Source organism: Eptesicus fuscus, chromosome 7 (genome assembly GCF_027574615.1).
Source record: "Eptesicus fuscus isolate TK198812 chromosome 7, DD_ASM_mEF_20220401, whole genome shotgun sequence".
Taxonomy (NCBI): domain Eukaryota; kingdom Metazoa; phylum Chordata; class Mammalia; order Chiroptera; family Vespertilionidae; genus Eptesicus; species Eptesicus fuscus.
In genome coordinates this window covers 60,404,186-60,430,257 of record NC_072479.1, presented here as the reverse complement: position 1 = coordinate 60,430,257, position 26,072 = coordinate 60,404,186, and the positions used below count along the sequence as shown (strand labels likewise).

General features: G+C 40.3%; 1 protein-coding gene and 1 pseudogene across 1 annotated transcript in view; both read left to right on the top strand.

Annotated features, from left to right (window-relative positions):
* The first annotated feature begins 3,219 nt into the window (after nt 1-3,219).
* TEX49 (testis expressed 49) overlaps nt 3,220-26,072 on the top strand; it is a 36,604-nt gene continuing 13,751 nt past the window's right edge. Inside the window, exon 1 of the mRNA XM_028144287.2 lies at nt 3,220-3,318. Within this exon, the coding sequence (XP_028000088.1) occupies nt 3,240-3,318 (79 nt within the window). The 5' untranslated portion in view covers nt 3,220-3,239. The remainder of the gene's footprint in view (nt 3,319-26,072) is intronic.
* On the top strand, nt 11,438-11,965 carry LOC114226672 (elongation factor 1-beta-like; annotated as a pseudogene).

The window sequence follows — 26,072 nt, the reverse complement described above, 5'->3', positions numbered from 1 at the left end:
ACTCATCTGCTATCTTCTTTGATTGCTGGCTTTCTGAATAAAGTCGCTTTCCTTGCATCAACTCCTATAACCCATTGGCTGTCATGTAGCACGCAGAACTAGTTTTCACTCAATTACAATAATACTTAGAGTTTTGTTTATTTCTAGATATGGCTGTTCCAATGCAGTAAGTTTAGTCTAGTTCGTTCTCAGAATTATTTCCTTCCATTTCAGGCCCTACCTGCCATATACTGCCTATAGTAAGCTTTAGCTCTGTTTTACTCCAGAAAAATTGAGTTTCAGGAAGATGTAAATTACATCAGGTTATATAACATTCAAAAAAATAATTATTTCAAACTTCTTTCATCATAGACTTTTTTCTTTTAATAGAATAAGCACTTTTCCAGTTATGTAGTCATGTATGTTATTTTTTAAAAGTCAAATTTATTTCTCCCAGATCCCTCTTGCCTATTTCTCTGACCTGTGTTTGGTTCTCCACTTAATCTCTTGGGTCAGTGATTTTCAACTGATGTGTTGCAAGAATCTTTAAAACATGCAATACATGCACTGGCTGCTTTTCCCTTAGATTGTCAAATAAGAGAATGACAACAGCTAACAATAGCCGTCTGGTGTAAATGAATCAATTATACCTTTTTTGTTAGATCGGCCAAAAATATTTTTTGGTGTGCTACAGTCAATAAAACAATAAATTAAACCTTTGTCCGTAGCATTTGCCAATTTCCGTAGTGTTATCTCCCACCATGGCCAATTTCAAGCTACCAATGTTACATCACTAATCATGAAATTGGAAAGATAGGAACACACAATCACATAGTATACTCACCATGCAGATAAAATAGGCAGGGACTTCTGGTTTCCAGTCTGATGTGTAAAGAGCTTGGAAATCATCACTTCACAATCAAACAAAAAGGCTGAACTGAAAATCAATAAATCTTAAATGCATCAAAGAATTGAGGTAACAGGCAACCTCTACCACAAAAAGTGGAGAGACAGGCAGAATCAGCAGGCAGAACAGAAAGTCATGGCTCACTGGGAGCAAAAAATACTACTGGAACCAGCAACTGGTAGGAATACTTAAAGGAGAATTGACCAATTGCTGATACATGAAATTGGACTATATTGAAAGATTTAAAAAATCTCCTGGGGCCTTGCCTTAAGGGATCCCCCACATTTTTGTGCATTTTACCTCCAGGAGCCCCATATGTTTTACTATGAAGATTGGAAAAAATTATCCTCATCCTTCTGGCAAGGAAAGGGAAAGTAACCATTTTGAAATACAGAGCATTCAGTTCTTTTTTATTTATTTATTTACTGAATTTGGGAAGGGAGTGAGAAAGAGAAGCATCAATTTGTTGTTCATAGGTTGATTCTTTTCTCCCCATTGGTTGAGTCTTGTATGTGCCCTGATCAGGGATTGAACCCACAACCTTGACATATTGGGATGACACTCTAACCAACTGAACTATCCGGCCAGGGCCAGAGCATTCATTTCTTGACAAAGATCAATCCTCAAGGAAAACTACTTAAGAGCCTAACCAATGTGGGAGAAGGAAAACAACCAACTCCAGCCTCCTCTAGCTTGTTTCATCTAGGAAGAAAAAAGACAAGAAGCATTTGTGAAGGTCAAAATCCAGGAACACAAGCTCACTGAAAGACTGAGGCCTAATAGGATTAGAGAACACTTCGCTCTCACCCCACCATTTTACCAACACATCAGTAGGGATCCTCTGTAATAACAGGGCATTACAACTTGGAAGGACTACAAGCTCAGACTATTTAAGGAGTCACTAGGGAAACCCAAAGACAAGGAAATTTAGCCTCTGGCACCTATAGCTATAGCACACGGAAAACAACCTAATTCCCAGCCAGATAAACATAAAATCTCAGTTCCTTTTACCCAGTATATTATGCCTTTCTACAAAAAAATTACAAGGCATGCTAAAAGACAGAAAGAAAAATAAAAAACAGTCTAAAGAGACAAGACAAGCATCAGAACCAAACTCATATATGGCAGAAATTTTGGAATTATCAAACCAGGAATTTAAAATAACCAGGATTAATATGTTAAGGCCTCTAAAGGGAAAAGTTCACATGTACAAGAACAGATGAGTAATGTAGGCAAAAAGGTGAAAACTCCTTAAGAATCAAAAGAAAGTGCTAGAAATCAAAAGCATTAACAGAAATGAAGAATGCCTTTGATGGACTTGGTAGATTGATCACAATCAAGGAAAGAATCAGTGAATTTGAAGATATGCTGATAGAAACTTCCCAAGCTGAAAAGAAAAACAGAAGAGAATATCCAGATACAATAGCTGTAAATAACCTCATGAACAAAGGAAATAATAAAATGTAAGAGAAGTGTTTTTAGTATTTACTACTTTGATATTTTTAATGTAATTTATTCTATTGTAATTTTTAGAATAATGGTTGTTTAAAAAACAGCTCAAAAAATTGCTTGGCTGGCCGGTGTGGCTCAGTGCTTGAGCATCACAGCTTATAGAACCAAGAGGTCACAGTTTGATTCCTGGTCAGGGCACATACCTGCATTGTGGGCTACATCCCCAGTCGGGGACACGTAGGAGGCAGCTGATCAATGATTCCCTCTCATCCTTGATGTTTCTATGTCTCTCTCCCACTCCTGTCCTCTCTAAAATCAATAAAAACATATTTTTTTAAATTCCTGAAAGTTTAGCAAGTGGTTCTCAAAAGTAAATATGAGCTAGCACAGCACTGCCTGAAATGAAAACTCGTCGTATGTACCATCTTCAGATTTAAATACTGTTTGCTAAAGTTCCATTATATGCTGAACACTGTGCTAAGGAAATTTGCATACATTATTATCTCATTTAATTCTCATACCTCCATGAAATAGATACCATCTCCATTTTTTTAAGTTAAAAAAAAAACACACATAGGGATTACTCTATTCAAAGTCAGGCGCTTAGAATATAGTGAAACTAAGATTTGAGCCCAGGTCAGTGCTCTTTCTACTCATTGCCTTCTGAAGCTTACAGTATAATAAAACTAGGGGCAAATAAAAAGATAACTGGCACTTGATTACTCCATTTTCCTGAAGTTACTTAGCCAACTCCCACTCCAGCTCCACTGTGAACCCATAAATCATGTGCCTCTTTAGACAAAAGGAATGTCAGTCATAATTCTTCAGAACATTGCCATGGTTACCAAACGGTTTGGTGCTCCAGCCTGGACATTCCAGAAGAGAACAGGGAAGAGCTAAGATGGCCTTCTTCAACTTGTATCTACTGGGATATCAAAATTCCTTTCAGCACAAGAAAAGGGACACAACTGAAGAAACAAGTAAGGGGAATATGCAGTAGAGGGTTAGAAGGTCCACTTCTTAGCCATTTACTTTTCCTACCTTGGGTTAGAGATTTATCCTCCAACATTAACAATTACACTAGTTAAAATAATGGAGTAGGCAGAGTATCCATTCAGGTTCCCACTTCTGTCATTTAATATCCTTATTAAGATACCCAATTTGTTCAACCAAATAAATATTCATTTGCTCATTTAGCCAACATCTAAGCACCAACTTTGTGCCAGGCTTTATCTTGGTGACTGGGGTTACAAAGATAGATAGAATAAGGTCTCTGCCATAAAGTGGCTGACTAGCAAATGAAGATAAGTATGCAAACAAAAAATGTGCAATATTGTATGAGATTAAATTAAATATGGAATGCTATGTAGACACAAAAGAGGAAGTATCTGATACCGTTGTATTTGAAGTGAGAATAGGGGGATACTTTAGAGAAGACCTCATACACAAAATGCTTCCAGAAATGAGTGTTAAAGGATGGTTGGAGTTAAGTAGACAAGAAGGGAATATAGCACAAACAAAGGAACAAACTTGAGAGAGAGAGCCAAATTAAGCGAGCACTCAAGTCCTTGGGTACAGATAGGTGGTAAAATAAACAGATGCTGGGGAGCAGGCCTTGAAAACTAGGCAGGAGCCAGATAATTAAAGATAATGTTAGTCGTGCTAAGCATTTTTTTCCCTTTAAATATACATACACACACACACACACATATATATATACATATATATATGTATGTATGTATGTATGTGTGTGTATATATACACACTGAGTGGCCAGGTTATTATCTTTGAACGCATAATAATCTGGCCACTCAGTGTATATCCTATATAATAAAAGGCTAATATGCAAATTGTCCTCTCAACCAGGAGTTTGACCAGCAGTCAGGCGGGCCATCCACCCATGTCCCCTCCCCCTGGACGGCTGGCCAGACCCTACCCATGCACGAATTCATGCACCGGGCCTCTCTCTATCTATATATATCTCTATCTATATATATATACACATATATACATACACACACATATACACACATATACACATATACATACATACACACACACACACACACACACAGAGTGGCCAGATTATTATGCGTTCAGAGATCATAATCTGGCCACTCAGTGTCTATATCAGTATATATATAAAATCATTGATAGCATTGCAGATGTCTCCCGTTTATCCCCCTCCTCCCAGCCTCTACCCACTCAACCCCAAGTCTTCACCACCCTATTGCCCTTGTCCACGGGCTATGCATATAAGCATGCTAAGCATTTTAATTTTAGAGGGAGCCCTGGAAGGATTTTTAGTTGGCAGTGAGTACATATCAGATTTGTACTATATTCACAATGCCTAGCAGTGCCTCATACATAATAGAGGTTTAATAAATACATATTTGTAGGGTGAACAAGTGAATAAATAATATAGAATGACTAACCAAAACAAGTTAGGGGAGGCTTTGCAGGAGATGTGACGATTAAGATCTTTTTTTTTAAAATATATTTTATTGATTTTTTACAGAGAAGAAGGGAGAGGGATAGAGAGCTAGAAACATCGATGAGAGAGAATCATCGACCAGCTGCCTCCTGCACACCCCCTACCAGGGATGTGCCCACAGCCAATGTACATGCCCTTGACCAGAATCGAACCTGGGACCTTTCAGTCCGCAGACCGACGCTCTATCCATTGAGCCAAACCGGTTTCGGCTGATGATTAAGATCTTAAAAGGTGACTTGTTTGAAAGCACAGAAATGGAGAAGGGTTTTTCTGGGCCAAATAGCACATGAAGGAAATTAAATATAGGCAGGTACTAAAGCAAAAGTAATGTTGAGGTGAGGGGTGGGGGTTACTTGAAAAGTATAAAGCACAAGTTAAGATTGTGAAGGATTGATCTTCATTGGACACTCTCAGTCCTCTTTCTAATTCCATCATAGAAACTCTGTTTTACATATCCAGCTTTCAGGTAAGACTTCTACAAAGGATCCCACTGATGGGCCATTGGAATCCCTTAATAGCTCTACAGCAGCCCTCCCCACTTGCCCCAACCATTTGAGTCCCAACATTATCCCATGGGGCTACTGTTGTCTCCAAATAACCTTTTCATCCTCTCTCAGAGAAACACACTTGGCCTAACCCCGTGGTCAGCAAACTGCGGCTCACGAGCCACATGCGGCTCTTTGGCCCCTTGAGTGTGGCTCTTCCACAAAATACCACGGCCTGGGCGAGTCTATTTTGAAGAAGTGGCATTAGAAGAAGCTTAAGTTTAAAAAATTTGGCTCTCAAAAGAAATTTCAATCGTTGTACTGTTGATATTTGGCTCTGTTGACTAAGGAGTTTGCCGACCACTGGCCTAACCCACAAATTTCCCTTGTTCCAGGCCAAGAGCAGGCCTCTCCTGCCTGCCCCTACTAGAGGGTTTTCTCACCAGGAGATAATTAAGCTTCAAGCCTGGGATTTTCCTACGCAGTTAGCCACTTAAACACTGGTGGACAAGACTCGGTTCCAAAAAGGCCTGGGTCTCTCATTTCTGATGAATTACATTGTAGGCTAGTCGGAAAGACTTCACTTTATAAAAACTGGAGTCCCCTGTGGGATGATAGGGAAGCATCCTGATATCATCTGCTTACCCAAGTTTTTCATTCCAATGGCAGACTATAAGAGGCAGGAGGCTTGGCTAACCTGTTGGCCTAAAATGTAGAGGGAAGACTGGACATCAAATTTGCCTCCCCTCAGCCCCCACTTGGTTCCCTCACCCCCTCAATTTTATACCCTCTGGTTATCTCTCAAGATTTGGACAGAGGAGGTCCACTTGCTAAATTCTAATTCCTAATTATGTTGATTCAGGCATTTAAAAATAACTGGCATGTACTGTGTTCCAAGCCTTGTACTGAGAACTCTACGTGCATGATTTCATTTAATGCTGTCAACATTCCTGTGAGGTAGATGTTACTATTCTTTTATCAATAAGGAAACAGGCTCAAAGAGGTTAACTTATTTACCCAAGGTCACAGTGATAGAGCCAGAATTTGATTCCAAATTGTCCAATACCTATGCCTGTGCTCATTTTTTAAATATTTCTATTGATTTCAGAGGGAAAGGAGGAGGGATAAAGAGATAGAGACATCAATGGTGAGAGAATCATTGGTTGCCTCCTGCAGGTTCCCCCACTGGGGATTGAGCCCACAACCCAGGCATGTGTTCTGACCAGGAATTGAACCGTGACCTCCTGATTCATAGGTCAACACTCAACCACTGAACCACACCAGCTGGGCCCTGTGCTCATTTTTAAACAGTTATATATGGAGACAACTGAAATCAATTGAAATATTTAAAAAATGAGCACAGGCATAGGTATTGGACAATTTGGAATCAAATTCTGGCTCTATCACTGTGACCTTGGGTAAATAAGTTAACCTCTTTGAGCCTGTTTCCTTATTGATAAAAGAATAGTAACATCTACCTCACAGGAATGTTGACAGCATTAAATGAAGTCTTTTGCTCTGGGCAGACCACTGTACAAATGATTGATAGTCAGCCTTTCTATGAAAATCTATTAACCTCTAAACCCTGAAGTTCAAATGTCAGGTTGGCTTTACCTAGAGTTACTTACTTTCTGTTCCACAACAGGCGGTTCCCAAGAGTGTCAGGAGCCACCATTCACTGGAACTGAATGGTAACTTTCAGCCAGAATTGTTGCCTTGAGGACTTCTTTATGGAGTCAACACCTATAACCTTCTCCTAGAGCCCCTGGGCAACTTACCAAGAGAGTTACAACTGACTTGCCTGTTTCCTAGAACCCATGTTTTCTTTCTTGGTTTATTCCCTTTCTTTCCTGGTATACTCAAATTGCTTTCTACAACTTCACAGTAGTGTTCTGCAAGCCCAGAAAAAAGTAACTGGGTTAGTTCCTTCTGACATTTTTAAAAACACACATATGCATATCCACTACAGAATCATTATGTGATCCACCTAGTATATGCAGGTACCAAAACAATAATTTGATTTTGTTTTCTGTACTTAAAACTCAAACTTGGCTTGAATTATTGGTGGAAATGCAATGCTAGCAGGTCAATCATATTTTATTTCTTCAAATAAAACTAGGTAGTTTCATTTCCAGGACAAAAATTTAGTGAAATCACTATTTGACAAGGCAACTAGTTACCATGGATCCCATTTTTCTAGGAGGCATCTTGAAGTTAATGTGGCCCATCAGACCCTGGAGTGTGGCTAACCTAATCAATACCCATAAACTCCTAACCACCAAGTAGGAATCCCTGGTATAAACCAGCCACTAGACATCAAGCTAGCATGCTTGGATCAATTAATAAGTCCTATATAATGAAAGTTGAATGTAATTACAGTAGAATCTTATCAGACAAATAGTTGGTTAGTTAATTTAAAGGAAGAGTACATTGGAAAATTGAATGTAATTACAGTAGAATCTTAGACAAATAGTTAATTTAAAGGAAGATTACATTGTAAATTGGGGATTCAAGAAAAGGTACATTCCTTATATATTTTAGTTTCACTTAATATTCACCAATTTTTTGATGCAGTGCCAATTCCTTTTCCTTGAAAATGTGTCTGTTCAGAGAAACATCAAACAGACAGTCAAACCTCAGAGGGAAGGCAAGGGAGGGGAAGAGGGGGTAGAGATCAACCAAAGGGCTTGTATGCATGCATATAAGCATAACCAATGGACACAGACACAAGGTGGGTGAGGGTATTTGCGGGGGAGGGGGCGTAGGGCAATGGGGGCAAAAGAAGACATATGTAATACCTTAATAAAGAATTGGAAAAAAATTTTAAATGGAGAGGAAAATCAATTTTAATATACAGAAGGAACCTATATTTGCCATTATAATTAATGAAAACCACAAGAATCATGATTTTTTTTCTCTATAAGAGATTTACTTGTAATGCCTCATTTAATAAATTTTTCTCTTGGTTTAACAAAAACAATCAATTATTGGTCAAGAAGAAATGTTGAAGCAAAAATAAAAGCATTAGATAACACATTAAAAATGAAAATTACAGAGATACACTAGCCAACTTCAATAATTGTCATTATTAGGGTTTTATATATGATTAGTGGCTATGGAAATAGTATACTGGTGATGTGTAGTATAAAAAAATATTTGGAGACTAGAGGTCTGTTTGCAGTCAGGAACTAATTTACCCAGCACATTCATATGTAATACCTGATGTTTACTGCTGGTCAAGATTGGCCGTATAGGGTGGTGGTTAACAAAATGACCTCAGGGTCAGTATGTTTGAGTTCCAATCCCAATCTCATCTCTTGTGAGCTGATAATCTTGACAAGTTACTCTTAACTTCTCCATGTCTCTTTGTTTCTTTGTAAAATGAGATAAAGTGTCAACCTCATAATACTGTATTAGGTTTAACTGAGATAATGCAGTTAGCAGATGTCTGGCCATTTATAGGAGCTCAATAGATAAAAGATGAAAAGATGTCTGCTAACTAGAATGGAACATTTATATTTATAATAATAAAAAAGTAAGTGATTCTCTGTCTAAATGTTAAAAAAAAAAAAAAAGAAGAAGAAGAAAAAGTGTCGATGATTTTTCCCCTTTAATGCATCATCTACAATTCCCATTTGGGTTTATTTAAAGTAGATTCAAAAGTGGAGCTGACCAAGTAGATCCATTGGTTAGAGAATCGTCCAGATATGCCAAGGTTGCGGGTTTGATCCCGGTCAGGATACATACAGGAAGCAACCAATAAATACACAAATAAGTGGCACAACAAATTGATGTTTCTCTCTCCCTCTGTCTAAAATAAAAATTTAGAAAATAATAAAAAGAAAGTGGATTTGCAAAGCAAACTTATTTTTTAATGTTTTTTCTCAAATCTTTTAGTTGTCCCCCTCATGTCTAATCCACAGAAATATCTAAATGTTTTATTTACTTTTTTCAAAGTATTAAATACGAAGAATAGTGCTAAAAAGGCTTATAATGCAAAATAAGTTTCCTGCCTCAGCCTTCTCATCTCCACTCTTCAGAGATAATCATTTTCAATTATTGTTTCTTTTGTTACTTACCTTCCTACTTCTAAAGAAAAAGTTTACATGCATGTATTGATTTATCCATTTTGGCTATTATATGTTGCCTTCCTATTTAAGACAGTTGAGAATTTAGCTTTCTTTTTTTAAATATATTTTTATTTATTTCAGAGGGGAAGAAAAACTTTAATGATGGGAGAGAATCATTAATCTGCTGCCTCCTGCACATCCACAATGAGGATCAAGCCCACAACCCGATCGAGCCCACAACGCAGGCATGTGCCCTGACCCAGAATAGAACCATGATCTCCTGGTTCATAGGCTGATGCTCAACCACTAAGCCACACCAGCCAGGCGAGAATTTAGCTGTCTTATACCATACCCTGCTCTTCCCCTTTCCCATCCTAGTTTGTCCAGTATAGTTATGTCAGTCTTAGGTTTGTGGTAGGCAAAATTTTAAGAATGGCCTGCAATGCAACTCCCCATGTATAATTAATTCCCTTCCCTTTGCATTTGGGTGGAATCTCTGAGTTTGGATAACACTTTGGTGATAGTTATTTCATATGGAGAAAGGGAGATTATCTGAGTGAGCCTAATTTAATCACACACACCCTTTAAAAGCAGAGTGTTTTTCGAAGCTAGCAGCAAAAGAGGAATTCAGAGATTGGAAGCGTGAGTGGGATTTGGCATATCATTGCTGGCTTTGAAGATGGAGGGGGCCACATGCCAAGAAATGTGGGTGGCATTGAGAAGCTGAGAGTAGCCTGGCTGACAAGTCAGCAAGGCCTCAGTCCTATAACTCCAAGAAACTGATTTCTGCCAACAATCTGAATGAGCCTGAAAAGGGACTCTTCTTTAGAACCTCCATATAAGACCCTACTCTAGCCAACACCTTTCAGACTTGTGAGATTAACTAAGCACAGAACCCAGTCAAGCCTGCCTAGACTTCCAACTTATAGAACTGTGAGATAATAAATGGATGTTGTTTTAAACCACTAATTTTGTGGTCATTTGTGATGCAGCAATAGAATACTTAATACAAGATTAAATCAATAATAAGTCTTTTGGTCTTACAAATATGTAAGTATTGTTCACTACTAAGCCACATAATGTCAACTTTTTGTTTATCCCTAGAATTAAGAATCATCACTATTTTTTCATTTGCTTGGTTCTCCATGTAACTGTTGTTACTTTTCCCCAAAAAAATATTTCAATGGCTCTGCCAAATGCCCAGTGATACTTTTGCCAATCACTCAAAACACAACAGATAATCTATCAATTCTATTTTTTCCTAAACTGCCTCTCTCCCACTCTAGTCTAAACTGTTCTCTCTTTAAGCCTGGTGCATAGTTCTTGTTCTGAAGCTTGCTTTTGCCTCTAAGGATTTATTCCCAGTTTCCTAGAACCCATGTTTTCTTTCTTGGTTTATTCCCTTTCTTTCCTGGTATATATTCTCAAATTGCTTTCTAAGAATGTGTAGGACAAGCATGTCAAACTCAAAGGCTAACATGGGTCAAATAAACAAGGTTTAAGTTTATGTGGACTGCAAAAAAACCCAAAGCTTCAATTTTCATAGAAACGTAGGTTTATTTCAGTAGAGACATGCTGAATACAAAGGGCTGAAATAACTGAGTAATTGTTAACATAAAATAATAGAACATTTTGATAAAAATATTTTTTCTTGAACATCAACTTACCAGACACTGAATAACTGCACAAATTAATAAGTGTAATACAAATAAACCTATTTTTCTTGTTCTCCGAAAGCGAAATATTTCCTGTTGTGCACACCAAACACGTCAGTACAAGACTAATGACGTGGCAATCTGCTGCTAAAATATTTGCCGCTAGTATTAGTGGAGAGAAATGGTGCGCCTGCGCGTAAGGCGCGTAAGGGAAATGAATGCAGCACGATTATAGTAATCAGTCATTAGTGAACGTTGTAGTTCGTTATTAATAATTATGTATAACAGGATATTGTAAAAATTAAGTTACAAAATTTTTATTAAAACGTTTCTTATATACCGTTATATTGGTTGGGCCACAGAAATATTCGTTGTGGGCTGCATGCCCAAGGGCCATGTTTGACATGCTTGGTGTAGGAGGATATCATCACATAAAATCTTACGAAAAGGAAAGGTCAGCCTACCAGGAGTGAAGAAAGCTTTGGGCAAGTATGGCCCTGCTAATGTGGCAAACGCCACAGGACCTGGAGCTACAAATAGTAAAGACGATGATGACATTGATCTCTTTGGATCCGATGAGGAGGAGGAAAGCGAAGAAGCTAATAGAAGAACACCTTGCACAGTATGAGTCAAATAAAAAAAACAAAAAAACTGCACTTATTGCCGTCTTCCATCTTATTAGGTGTGAAACCTTGGGATGATGAGACGGATATGGCAAAATTAGAGGAGTGTGTCAGAAGCATTCCAGCAGATAGCTTGATCTGGGACTCTTCTAAACTGGTTCCAGTGGGTATTGAATTTAAAAACTTCAAATATGGTGTGTAGTAGATGATAAAGATGGAACAGACATGCTGGAGGAGTGAATCACTGCTTTTGAGGACTATGTGCAGTCCATGGGCATGGCTGCTTTCAACAAGATGTAAATCTACCTTGGATCACCACCCTTAAATAAAAGCTTGAAAGATTTTTTAAAAACAAAAGAAAAAATGTGTAGGAGGTATATTTTTGAGTCCAGAATGGTTTTATACTACCCTCACACTTTACTGTCAGTTTTCTGAACATGTAATTCTAGATTGAAAATCATTTTCTGAGAATTTAGAAGGTCTGTCTTGATTGCCTTCTAGCTTCCGGTTGGATTCCTTTGTGTGACTTACTTATCTCTGGAAGCTCTTTAAAATATATTTTTTTATTGATTTCAGAAAGGAAGGGAGAGGGAAAGGGAGATAGAAACATCAACGATGAGAGAGAAATATTGATCAGCTGCCTTCTGCATGCCCCAAACTGGGGATTGAGCCCGAAATCCAGGCATGTGCCCTGACCAGAATCGAACCGTGACCTCTTGGTTCATAGGTCAACACTCAACCTCTGAGTCATGCTGGCTGGGCTCTCTAGAAGCTTTCAATCTTCTTTTTGTTCCCTAGTTTTCTGAAATTTCATAATGATGGAACTTGCTGTAGGTCTTTTTTTTATTCATTATGGTAGATAATCCATGAGCTTTCTCAATCTGGAAATTTGTGCCCTTCATTTCTGAGAATTTTTCTTTTCTTTTCTTTTTTTTTATTAACTTATTCTCTATTTTCTCTCTTCGCTCTTTTTGGAAATTCCATTTGTCAGCTATAAAACTTCCTGAACTGATCCTTTAACTTACTATTCATCTTTTTTTATATTTTCTTTGTTTTTAAATTTTTACTCTTTGGGAGATTCTTCAATTCTATCTTCCAACCTTCCATTGTCTATTGCTGTGTAACAAATTACCCTAAAACATAGAGGCTTAAAACAACAAACATTTATTGCCTCACGGTCTCTGTGAATCAGGAATCCAGGAGCTGCTTAGCTAGGTGTGGCTCTGGATTTTTCTTCAGTGTGGTTGTGGGCAGCATGCCCAGCAGGGGCTGAGGTCATCTGGTGGCTGAAGCCTTAGTTCCTCTCTATTGAAAACACCTGTTTCTCACCATATGGGCCTCTCCATAAGCTGCCTGAGTGTTCTCACATGCTCTGAGTTTTTCCTCAGAGCAGGTGATCTGAGAGAGAGGGAAAAGGAAGCCACAGTGCCTTTTTATGACCTAGGTCCTAGACTCTACAGTCTACAGTGATGTCGCTTCCACTTTTTTCTATTTCTTAGAAGAGAATCACTAAATCCAGTCCACACTCAAGATGAGGGGAAATAAGCTCTACTTGTTGAAGGAAGGAAATGTCAAACTGTGAACATATGTGAAAACCACCACACTTTTATATCAGAACATTTTGTTTTGGTTACTATATTATTTCCAATGGCAATTTTTGGTCCTCTGGTTTTCCCTTTGCATAACCTCTCTTTTCTTCAGGGCCATTATACATTATTTGAAGTTCTATTCTGTTCCCTGCATTAGCTCTTTTTCTTTTGGGTCCTTTTTCCTCTGAGTTTATTCTGGTCTCTATTTTTCTTATCGATGACTGTCATTAAATAACTGGGGATAGAGCCTTGGCTCTCCATTATAATTTAAGAGTGAGCAACTAAAAAAGCTAATCAGAAGCCTTGGAGTGGGGGAGTTGTCCATTGTGGCTTTTTTCGGTGCTTTTGTCTGGACTCTACAATTTCTTTAGGGAAGAACTGTATAATTGCTTCTCTGGAGATTCTATGTGAGGTCCCTTTCCAGATGCAATTTATTTTTTAAATATTGCTTTTAGGAAGAGAGAGAGAGAGAGAGAGAGAGAGAGAGAGAAACATCACTGTGAGAGAGACACATCGATTGGTTGCCTCCCACACAAGCCATAGTGGGGATGAAACCTGCAACCCAGCAACCCAGGCATGTGCCCCTGACCAGATTCAAACCCGAGACCCTTCAGTGCTGGGGCCAATGCTTCAACCACTGAGCCACATGGGCCAGGGCTTAACAGAAATATTAAAGGGACAGGAGGAGGAAGAGGGGGAGGAAGAAAAATAATAAAATGGCAATAACTACATACCTATCAATAATTTTAATTTTTAAAATATTTTTAGCCCTGGCCGGTTTTGCTCAGTGGATAGAGCGTCAGCCTGCGAGCTGAGGGGTCCCAGGTTCGATTCCGGTCAAGGGCACATGCTTGGGTTGTGGGCTCGATCCCCAGTGGGGGATGTGTAGGAGGCAGCCAATCAATGATTCTCTCTCATCATTGATGTTTCTATCTCTCTCTCCCTCTCCCTTCCTCTCTGAAATCAATAAAAATAATAAAAAATAGTATTTTTATTGATTTCATAAAGGAAGGGAGAGGGAGACAGAGAGAAATATCAATGATGAGAGAGAATCATTGGTCGGCTCCCTCTTGCATGGCCCCTGGAGCCCAAAACCTGGGCACATGCCCTGACTGAGAATCGAATGGTGACCTCCTGGTTCATAGGCAGATGCTCAACCACTGAGCCACACTGGTCAGGCTCAATAACTTTAAATGTAAATGGATTAAGTGCTTCAATGAAAAGATATAAGGTGGCTGAATAGATTAAAAAACAAAACAAAAAAACAGCAAGCCAAAACCGGTTTGGCTCAGTGGATAGAGCGTCAGCCTGCGGACTCAAGGGTCCCGGGTTCGATTCCGGTCAAGGGCATGTACCTTGGCTGCGGGCACATCCCCAGTAGGGGGTGTACAGGAGGCAGCTGATTGATGTTTCTCTCTCATCGATGTTTCTAGCTCTCTATCCCTCTCTCTTCCTCTCTGTAAAAAATCAATAAAATATATTAAAAAAAACAAACAGCAAGACCCAAATGTTTATTGATAGATGATTAGATAAAAAAGATGTACATATATGCAATGGAACGTTACTCAGTCATAAAACAGAATGAAATCTTACCATTTGTGGCAACATGGATAGTCCTAAAAGGTATTATGCTGAGTAAAATAAGTCAGACAAAGAAAAACAAATACCATATCATTTTACTTATATGTGGAATCTAAAAAACAAAACAAAACAGAAACAAACTCATAGATTCAGATAACAAACTGATGGTTGCCAGGTAGGAGGGGGATTGGGAGACTGGTTGAAAAAGGTGAAGGGATTAAGAACTACAAATTGGTAAAACACAGCCTAGGGAATATAGCCAATAATCCTATATAATAAAAGCGTAATATGCAAATCGACCGAATGGCAGAACGACCAGTCGCTATGACGCACACTGACTACCAGGGGGCAGAAGCTCAATGCAGGAGCTGCCCCCTGGTGGTCAGTCGGGTGGTAAGGAGCGAGGAGTCCCAGACTGCAAGAGCTCTGGCTGCAAGAGGAATGTCTGACTGCCAGCTCAGGCCTAAGGGGAACAGGCCTAAGCCAACAGATGGATATCCCCCAAGGAGTCCCAGATTGCAAGAGGGCGCAGGCTGGGCTGAGGGACCCGCCCCAGTGCACGAATCTCGTGCACCGGGCCTCTAGTATTATAATAACTATGTATGGTGTCAAGGGGGTACTATACTTATCGAGGGGATAACTTTGTAAATTATACTAGTATAAATGTCTAACCACTTGCTGTATACCTGAAACATACAACATTGACTATAATTAAAAAGTAAAAGAAAATGTTGAATATATTAAAGACAATCATCTACCATCAAGTAGGTTTATTCCAAAATACAATGATGACTTAATATTAGAGAATAAATTAATATAATACATCACATCTATATATCAAATTAAAAAGTTATAGCCCTAGCCTGTTTGGCTCAGTGGATAGAGCATTGGCCTGAGGACTGAAGGGTCCCAGGTTTGATTCTGGTCAAGGGCACATGCCCTGGTTGCGAGCTCGATCCCCAGTAGGGGGCGTGCAGGAGGCAGTCAATCAATGATTCTCATCATTGATGTTTCTATCTCTCCCTCCCTTCCTCTCTGAAATCAATTAAAAAATATATATATATATATTTTAAAGTTATAGACAACTACCTCACTAGAAATTAAAAAGTCATTTGACAGCCCTAGCTGGTTTGGCTCATTGGATTGAGTGTCAGCCTGCGGACTGAAGGGTCCCAGGTTTGATTCTGGTCAAGGGCACATGCCTGGGTTGCAGACTCAATCCCCTGTAGGGGATATGCAGGAGGCAGCTGCTCAGTGATTCTCTCTCATCATTGATGTTTCTATCCCTCTCTCCCTCTCCCTTCTCTAAAATCAAATCAATAAAAATAATATTTTTTTAAAAAGTCATTTGACAGAGAAAGATAAATATCACATGATCTCACTCATTTGTGGAATATAATGAACAACATAAACTGATGAACAAAAATACAGCCAGAGACATAGAAGCATCGAACAGACCGTCCAACCTAAGAGGGAAGGTTGTGGCGGTTGGGGGGGGAAAGGGGGGGTAAGAGATCAACCAAAGGACTTGTATGCATGCATATGAGCATAACCAATGGACACAGACAATAGTAGAGGGGTGAGGGCATGTGCTGGGGGATGGGAGTGGCCGGAGAGAGGTCAATGGGGAGAAAGAAGACTTATCTAATACTTTAAACAATAAAGAATTTAAATTTTAAAAAAAGACATATATTAAAAAAGTCATTTGATGTTTTAAAAAAATAGTAAATTAAAAATAAAAAGATATTCCTTAACATAATAAAGACCTACCACCTCATATCATACACAAAAATAAATTCTAGGTGTATTAAATAGCTAAACATATAAAACAAAACTATAGAAATATTAGAGGGAAACAAACTATTTTTACAATCTTAGGATGGTTGTGGAAAAATTTTCCTTTAGAACATAAAGCCCAGGAGAAACCAAGATGGCGGCATAGGTAAACACCTGAAATTGCTGCCTTGCACAACCACTTCAAAACTACAACTAAAAGACAAAATGGACATCATCCAGAACCACAGGAAGGGCTGGCTGAGTGGAAATTCTACAACTAGAAGGAAAGAGAAAAGCACACTGAGACTCAGAGGAGGTGCGGAAATAAAGTGCAAAGGTACAGAGGCTCGTGCGTGCGCGTGGAAAGGACTGGCAACTGAGTACGTGGTTGTGTTTTTAATCTGGAGGGAGACACAAGTTCCTGGCTGCTCTGAACTCCAGTTCTGGGCGAGACTCTGGGGACCCAGACTCATACAGGGAGAAACTGGACTGTCTTGTTTCGGGCAGAACTTGAGGGCGGCTTTCTCTCAGAGGTGCTTACAGCGATTACTGATTACCGAGGGACACTGAGACCCGGGGGCCTCTTAGAGCAGGGCTGAGGATCAGCCATAGCTATTTGCTCTGCCCTATTGATTCCCTGAGACCCCCGCCCCACCCAAGCTGTGCTCAGAGGCTTTTGCATATGAATGGCCTGGTCCCTTAAATTCTAAACTTACCTATCAAACTGCAGCTGAGTCAGAGAGACCCAGAACATCCAAAAGAAGACCCAAGGCCCCACAGCAGCTTGCATTGCTTCACAGCTGGGCCTCATCTGGGCACCTCCAAACCCCAAACAAAGAAGAGGAATCTGCATATTTCTCCATAGCTCCTGCTGGGTGGCCTCAGGCAGAGGCTAAATTTGAACCTCCTTGGAGATCCAAGAGCCAGTGTACCCAGTGGTCAGAGTGGGACCATCCAGATTACAAGTCCTCAGATCCATAAGGGACACACTCAGGGGGCAAATTCAGTGAGCACCAACGCCCCACTGAAGCAAGTCTTGCCCCATAAGGGTGTCTCTAGCACAGAAGTTCCCCATCATAGACACAACTGATCCTCACAGCCAATTGGCCTGGAGGTCAACTCCTCCCAGTGATACCAACAACAATCAAGGCTTAACTACAAGACTGTGCACACAGCCCACAAAGGGGTGCACCAAGAGTGTCCATCTCAGGTAACTGGGGAGGCTGAGCCACTGGGCCCTATAGGACACCTAGCACACAAAGCCACTCTATCAACTCAGGGAAGCAGCCAAAATGCAGAGACAAAAAAACAGGTCACAAATGAAAGAAATGGAGGAAAGCAAACAACTGGATATAGAGTTCAAAACCACAGTTATAAGGTTTTTCAAGAATCTTCTAGAAACCGCCGATAAATTTAGTGAGACCCTCGAGGATATGAAAAAGGACCAACTAGAAGTTAAGCATACACTGACTGAAATAAAAAATAATATACAGAGATCCAACAGCAGACTAGGGGATTGCAAGAATCAAGTCAAAGATTTGAAATACAAAGAGGCAAAAAACACCCAACAGGAAAAGAAAAAAGAATCCAAAAATATGAAGATAGTGTAAGGAGCCTCTGGGACAACTTCAAGCGTACCAACATCCGAATTATGGGGGTGCCAGAAGAAGAGAGAGAGCAAGATACTGAAAACCTACTTGAAGAAATAATGACAGAAAACTTCCCCCACCTGGCGAAAGAAATAGACTTACAAGTCCAGGAAGCGCAGAGAACCCCAAACAAAAGGAATCCAAAGAGGACCACACCAAGACACATCAAAATTAAAATGCCAAGAGCAAAAGACAGAGAATATTAAAAGCAGCAAGAGAAAAACAGTTAGTTACCTACAAGGGAGTACCCATACGATTGTCAGCTGATTTCTCAACAGAAACTCTGTAGGCCAGACAGGAGTGGCAAGAAATATTCAAAGTGATGAATAGCAAGAACCTACAACCAAGATTACTCTACCCAGAAAAGCTATCATTCAGAATTGAAGGTCAGATAAAGAGCTTCACAGATAAGAAAAAGCTAAAGGAGTTCATCACCGCCAAACCAGTATTATATGAAATGCTGAAAGGTATTCTTTAAGAAGAGGAGGAAGAAGAAAAAGGTAAAGATAAAAATTATGAACAGCAAATATATGTCTATCAACAAGTGAATCTAAAAATCAAGTGACTAAAAAATCTGATGAACAGAATAAACTGGTGAATATAATAGAATCAGGGGCATAGAAAGGGAGTGAACTGACAATTCTCGGGGGGGAGGGGTGTGGGATGTGTGGGAAGAGACTGGACAAAAATCGTACATCTATGGATGAGGACGGGGGTGGGGTAAGGGCAGAAGGTGGGGTGGGAACTGGGTAGAGGGGAGCTATGGAGGGGAAAAAGAGGAACAACTGTAATAATCTGAACAATAAAGATTTATTTAAAAAATAAATAACTTTCCTTGTTGCATAAAAACAAAAAAAAAAAATGGCTCATTTCACAACACAAATCATTCCAAAAATTACAAAATAAAAATCATGTAAACACCAATCCAAATGAGAAGAGAATAGGCTTTTAAAATTTGAATGTGTAAAAGAAAAGTTATTTGGTCTCAGTTCTTTAGTTATTGCTTTTATGAAACACCTTTATAGGCTTATGCAGTTTGAAAAAATACACAAAATTTACTAGAATTATAGGAGCAGATGAAGTTGAAGGGAGGAAAGCATGAGAGAGTAAAGAAAAACCCTAGGGAAAAAAAGAAAAGAAAAATAGAACATAAAGCCCAGAAGCCTAATAAAGTTAAAAGGTAATAGACTGAGAGAAATATTTGTTATATATAAACACACACACATATATTTATATGTATAATTCATATCTACCTATATAAAACTCTAATATACAAATTGACTGAACTGCGGAACGACTGGTCGGCGGGCGGCAGGGCCTGCGAGCAGATGGCGCCAGGCTGCCAGCCAAGGAGGGTGCCAGCGAGGGGCCAATCGCCCAGCTGGTCACCCCACAGATTGGCCCTGATCGCCAACTAGGCCTAGGGACCCTACCCTATGTATTGGGGACAGTCTCTTAGATTTAAAAATTAAAACCTGGCAAGGCTACAATAACACTGAAAAAAACAGGATGATGCAGCGATGACTCTGGCTTGCACATTTTGTGGTCAGCCCTGATTCTGACACTTACAACTGTGTAACAAAGTCAATTACTTCTTTCTGCTTCAGTTTTTCCACCCATAAGATGGGAAAATGGTACTACTGCCTCAGAAGGACCATGGTATGTACTACTTTTTATAATCAGGGCAAAAAAATGTAGCTGCCCATACAACAGCAAGATGCCTTTCACCTGTATGAAAAGCATGGTCACTGGTGCATGCAGTGTCTGAGATTGCGAGAGGGATGTCCAACTGCCGGTTTAGGCCTGTAAATCAGCAGTTGGACATCCCCCAAGGGGTCCTGATTGTGAGAGGGCACAGGCCAGGCTGAGGGACTTCCTCTTCCTCGTGCATGAATTTCGTGCACCGGGTTTCTAGTATATAATATTTAGAATATACAAAAACTTGTAAATAAAGCACCAACCCAGATTCCCCTTCTCATCCAACATCAGATATTTACTTATTGGGAACTGATTGTGCCAGGCACGTATTAGGCACTGGAAATACAGCATGATTAACACAGAAAATAAGTATAATATACTCACAGATTATAATAAGTGCTTGGAAGGAAGTAAGGGGATAAATAAATCCAAAGTTATAAATTTCTGGCCAGGGGGCCACACTCATTCTGCAGAGTGTTGTTGTTCTTAATTTGGACTGTCCTAGCCAGTTTGGCTCAGTGGATAGAGCGTCGGCCTGCAGACGAAGTGTACTGGGTTTGATTCTGGTTGAGGGCAGGTACTCAGTTGCAGGCTCCTTCCTGGCCCTGGTCAGGGCTTGTGCAGGAGGCAACCAATCGATGTATTTATTTCACATCGATATTTCTGTCTTTTCCTCTCTTCCACTCTAAAAATCAACGGAAAAATACAATCCCAATGATCCATATGAGGAGCATGGATTGATCCTGCCAAATGGAGACATTAAGTGAAACTGCACGTGCCTTGGGGGAATGGCTAGTGGCCCTTGTGGGGAACAATTCAAGTCAGTCTTTTCCTGCTTCCACTATAGCACAGAGGATCTCAAGGGATCAGACTGTGTAGACCAGTTCCAGGCCAGGCAGGAATGCATGTAGAAGTACCTGGACCTCTATCCCCAAGATGAGGAGGAGGAGGAGGAGGAAGAGAAGAATCCAGCAGAACGTTTAGAAAAGGCAGCTCCCGCTGAGGCCACCGCAACAAAAGAAAAGAAGGGGTCAAGTTAATGAAGGCCATGCTGCAGCACTGGGTCCAGGCCTTCCACCTAAGAGTGAAATGAACCTTTTGCAAATGCCTTTCGGTCTCTCTCCAAGAAAGTCTTTCCCTCTATTGCTCTGTGCACTGTAATGTACAAAATAACTCATTTTGATGATCAGGGGTTTTGGCCCCTTGACATATACACTGAAAAACATGGGGTTAAATGTCTGTGTATCTCACATAACTCTACCAGTGACTGTGGCTGCTGCTTTCAAATTCTCCTCTGAGATTACCCCTAAGTTTGCCACTTTGAAATAATGTGCTGAATACTCTTAGCAACCAAAAATCATTACCTAGGGGTGTTTCTTGTGAATGAGCTGATTTATTCTGATTCATTATCTCCCTTTTAGTAGATTTTATACCCGTTTGGGAAATGAAATAGATACAAAAACATCTTCCTTTAAAAATGCTGGAATGGGCCCTAACCAGTTTGGCTCAGTGGATAGAGTGTCCACCTGCGGACTGAAGGGTCCCAGGTTTGATTCCAGTCAAGGGCATGTACCTTGGTTGCGGGCACATCCCCAGTAGGGGGTGTGCAGGAGGCGGCTGATCCATGTTTCTCTCTCATCGATGTTTCTATCCCTCTCCCTTCCTCTCTGTAAAAAATCAATAGAATATGTATTTTTAAAAAATGCTGGAATGGGGCCATTCCTAATACAGAGGTCAGATAATCAGATACTTATTTCTTAAAAATCATCTTGACCTTGAGTATATGAGGTACTATGCTTCATTTCTGATACATTTTGGTTTCCATTTTTATATTGAGCTCGAGGTTTTCTTTTTAGAGAATAGAGCGTTGGACCCTCCAACTCACAGACCCTTTCTAAAAAGAAGAAGCTGGTTTTGCTGTTCTTGTTATTCCAAAAGCCCTGGTTTGGGACCTGTGTTCACACTGGCTCTGGCTCAGCCTGTTCAGATGCAATATTCTTTTTTTTTTATTATTGATTTTCCACAGAGAGGAAGAGAGAGATAGAGAGTCAGAAACATCGATGAGAGAGAAACATCGATCAGCTGCCTCCTGCACACCCCCCACTGGGGATGTGCCCGCAACCAAGGTACATGCCCCTGACCGGAATCGAACCCGGGACCCCTGAATCCGCAGGCCGACGCTCTATCCACTGAGCCAAACCGGTTTCGGCGAGATGCAATATTCTTGAGAGGTGGGAACCTACTTGTTACCAAAGTAGCAACCAAGAAGGAAACATGAATTAAAAGAAGAGCACAGTTTTTTAAAAATAAAATCAGGAGAGGTTATGTAAATCCCACTTTTAAAAACTGTTTAAATCTTTATTGTTGAAAGTATTACTTATGTTTCCTCCCCCCCGCCCCCCCAATAACCCCTTCTAGCCCGGCCCAGCCCCCAGCCCACCTAATTGTCCATGTCCTGGGTTATGTATATATACATACAAGGTCCTTGGCTGATTACCTCCCACCCTCCCTCCCCGACCTTCCCTCTGAGATTCCGTACTCTGTTCTATGCTTCCTTGTCTCTGAATCTTCTCTGTTCATCAGTTTATTTTGTTAATTAAATTCCACACATGAGTGAGATCATGTGATACTTGTCTTTCTCTGACTGACTTATTTCACTTAGCATGATACTCTCCAGATCCCTCCATGCTGTCTCAAGAGATAAGAGATTCTTCTTTTTTATTGCTCCATAATATTCCATGGTATAGATGGACCATAGCTTTTTTATCCACTCTTGTACTGATGGGCACTTGGGCTGTTTTCAGATCTTAGCTATTGTAAATTGTGCTGCTATGAACATAGGGGTGCATACATTTTTTTCTGATTGGTGTTTTGGGTTTCTTAGGATACATTCCTAGAAGTGGGATCACTGGGCCAAATGGCAGTTCCATTTTTAATTTTCTAAGGAAACTCCATCCTGTTTTTGATAACAGCTACACCAGTCTGTGTTCCCACCAGCAGTATACTAGGGTTCCCTTTTCTCCACATCCTCACCAGCACTCGTCATTTGTTGATTTGTTGATGGTAGCCATTCTAACAGTGTGGTGTAATACCTCATTGTCATTTTAATTTGTATCTGATGATCAGTGTGAGCATTTTTTCATATGTCTCTTGGTCGCCTGTATTTCCACTCTGGAGAAGTGTCTATTTAGATCTTTTTCCCATTTTTTAATTAGATTTTTTTTGTCTTCCTTTTGTTAAGTTGTATGAGTTCCTTATATATTTTGGATATTGACCCTTTATCAGATGTATCATTGCCAAATATGTTCTCCCATACAGTGGGCTCCCTTTTCATTTTGTTCATGGTTTCTTTTGCTGTGCAGAAGCTTTTTATTTTGATGTAGTCCCATTTGTTTATTTTCTCCTTAGTTTCCTTTGCCCCAGGAGATGTATCCGTAAACATATTGCTATGAGAGATGTCTGAGATTTTGCTGCCTATGGTTTCTTCTAGGATTTTTATGGTTTCCTGACATACATTTAAGTCTTTTATTCATTTTGAGTTTATTCTTGTGTATGATGTAAGTTGGTGGTCTATTTTCATTTTTTTTTTTTTTTTTGCATGCATTTGTCCTAAAGCCCACATTTCTAACTTCTCAAAAAATTAGAACTGGCCACACTGACCCTAAATTCACACATTACCACAAACAGGCAGAGCAAAGTAGCAGCTGCCCCTGTAGGTGGGACAGGTTTCTTACTCAGTTTGGTTTACTTATAAACATTATCTGCCTGGCTCTCACAGGAAACTGAGTTTGGGGTGACCATGATGGAGAGTAACTTTGAAAGGCCCACTTTATACAGAATGATCAAGGAGGTAATCTTTCAGCAACACCCTGAAGAATGAGAACGAGCCAGTCATGTGTAGAGCTGAGGCTAGAGTTTCATCTTTAGAAGAGCAAATTTCAAACTCTAGAAACAGTTCAAGGCCAAAACTATAGCAAAGCACCTCCACCTTCCACTTTGTTTTTTAGTGTTTTTTTTTTTGTTGTTGTTGTTGTTGTTTAATTATTTTATTTTATTTTTTAATAAATCTTTATTGTTCAGATTACAATTGTTCCCTTTTTTCCCCCCATAGCTCCCCTCCACCCGGTTCCCACCCCACCCTCTGCCCTTACCCCCCCACACTGTCCTCATCCATAGGTGTACGATTTTTGTCCAGTCTCTTCCTGCAACCCCCACACCCCTTTCCCCCCGAGAATTGTCAGTCCACTCCCTTTCTATGCCCCTGATTCTATTATATTCACCAGTTTATTCTGTTCATCAGATTTTTTAGTCACTTGATTTTTAGATTCACTTGTTGATAGATATGTATTTGTTGTTCATAATTTTTATCTTTACCTTTTTCTTCTTCTTCCTCTTCTTAAAGAATACCCTTCAGCATTTCATATAATACTGGTTTGGCGGTGATGAACTCCTTTAGCTTTTTCTTATCTGTGAAGCTCTTTATCTGACCTTCAATTCTGAATGATAGCTTTGCTGGGTAGAGTAATCTTGGTTGTAGGTTCTTGCTATTCATCACTTTGAATATTTCTTGCCACTCCCGTCTGGCCTGCAGAGTTTCTGTTGAGAAATCAGCTGACAATCGTATGGGTACTCCCTTGTAGGTAAACTGTTTTTCTCTTGCTGCTTTTAATATTCTCTCTTTGTCTTTTGCTCTTGGCATTTTAATTTTGATGTGTCTTGGTGTGGTCCTCTTTGGATCCCTTTTGTTTGGGGTTCTCTGCGCTTCCTGGACTTGTAAGTCTATTTCTTTCGCCAGGTGGGGGAAGTTTTCTGTCATTATTTCTTCAAGTAGGTTTTCAGTATCTTGCTCTCTCTCTTCTTCTGGCACCCCCATAATTCGGATGTTGGTACACTTCAAGTTGTCCCAGAGGCTCCTTACACTATCTTCATATTTTTGGATTCTTTTTTCTTTTTTCTTTTCCTGTTGGGTGTTTTTTGCCTCTTTGTATTTCAAATCTTTGACTTGATTCTTGCGATCCTCTAGTCTGCTGTTGGATCTCTGTATATTATTTTTTATTTCAGTCAGTGTATGCTTAACTTCTAGTTGGTCCTTTTTCATATCCTCGAGGGTCTCACTAAATTTATTGGCCTTTTCTAGAAAATTCTTGAAAAATCTTATAACTGTGGTTTTGAACTCTATATCCAGTCATTTGCTTTCCTCCATTTCTTTCATTTGTGACCTGTTTTTTTGTCTCTGCATTTAGGCTGCTTCCCTGAGTTGATAGAGTGGCTTTGTGTGCTAGGTGTCCTATAGGGCCCAGTGGCTCAGCCTCCCCAGTTACCTGAGGTGGACACTCTTGGTGCACCCCTTTGTGGGCTGTGTGCACAGTCTTGTTGTAGTTAAGCCTTGATTGTTGTTGGTATCACTGGGAGGAAATGACCTCCAGGCCAATTGGTTGTGAGGATCGGCTTTGTCTGTGCTGGGAGAACTTCTGTGCTGGAGAGACACTTATGAGACAAGACTTGCAAAAGCCTCTGTGCTCAGCTTGGATGGGGCCGAATCTCAGGGCAGAGCCAACAGCAATGGCTTCCTTTCAGCCCTGCCTTAAGAGGCCTCTGGGTCTCAGTGTCCCATGGTAATCGCTGCAAGCACCTCTGAGAGAAAGCCGCCCTCGAGTTTCACCCGCTGCCAGACAGTCCAGTTTCTCCCCGAATGAGTCTGGGTCCCCAGAGTCTCGCCTGGAACTGGAGTTCAGAGCAGTCAGGAGCTTTTGTCTCCCTCCCGATTGAGAAAGCCAGCTGTGTATTCAGTTGCCAGCCCTCTCCATGCGCGCGCCTCTGTATCTCTGCCTTCCACAGTTCCTCTGAGCCTCAGTGTGCTTTTCTCTTTCCTGACAGTCCAGTTTCTCCCAGTATGAGTCTGGGTCCCCAAAGTCTCGCCTGGTACTGGAGTTCAGAGCAGCCGGGAGCTTGTGTCTCCCTCCTGATTGAGAAAGCCAGCCGCGTACTCAGTTGCCAGCCCTCTTCGAGCGCGCCTCCGTACCTCTGCCTTCTGCAGCTGCTCTAAGTCTCAGTGTGCTTTTCTCTTTCCTTGTAGTTGTAGAATTTCCACTCAGCCAGCCTTCCTGTGGTTCT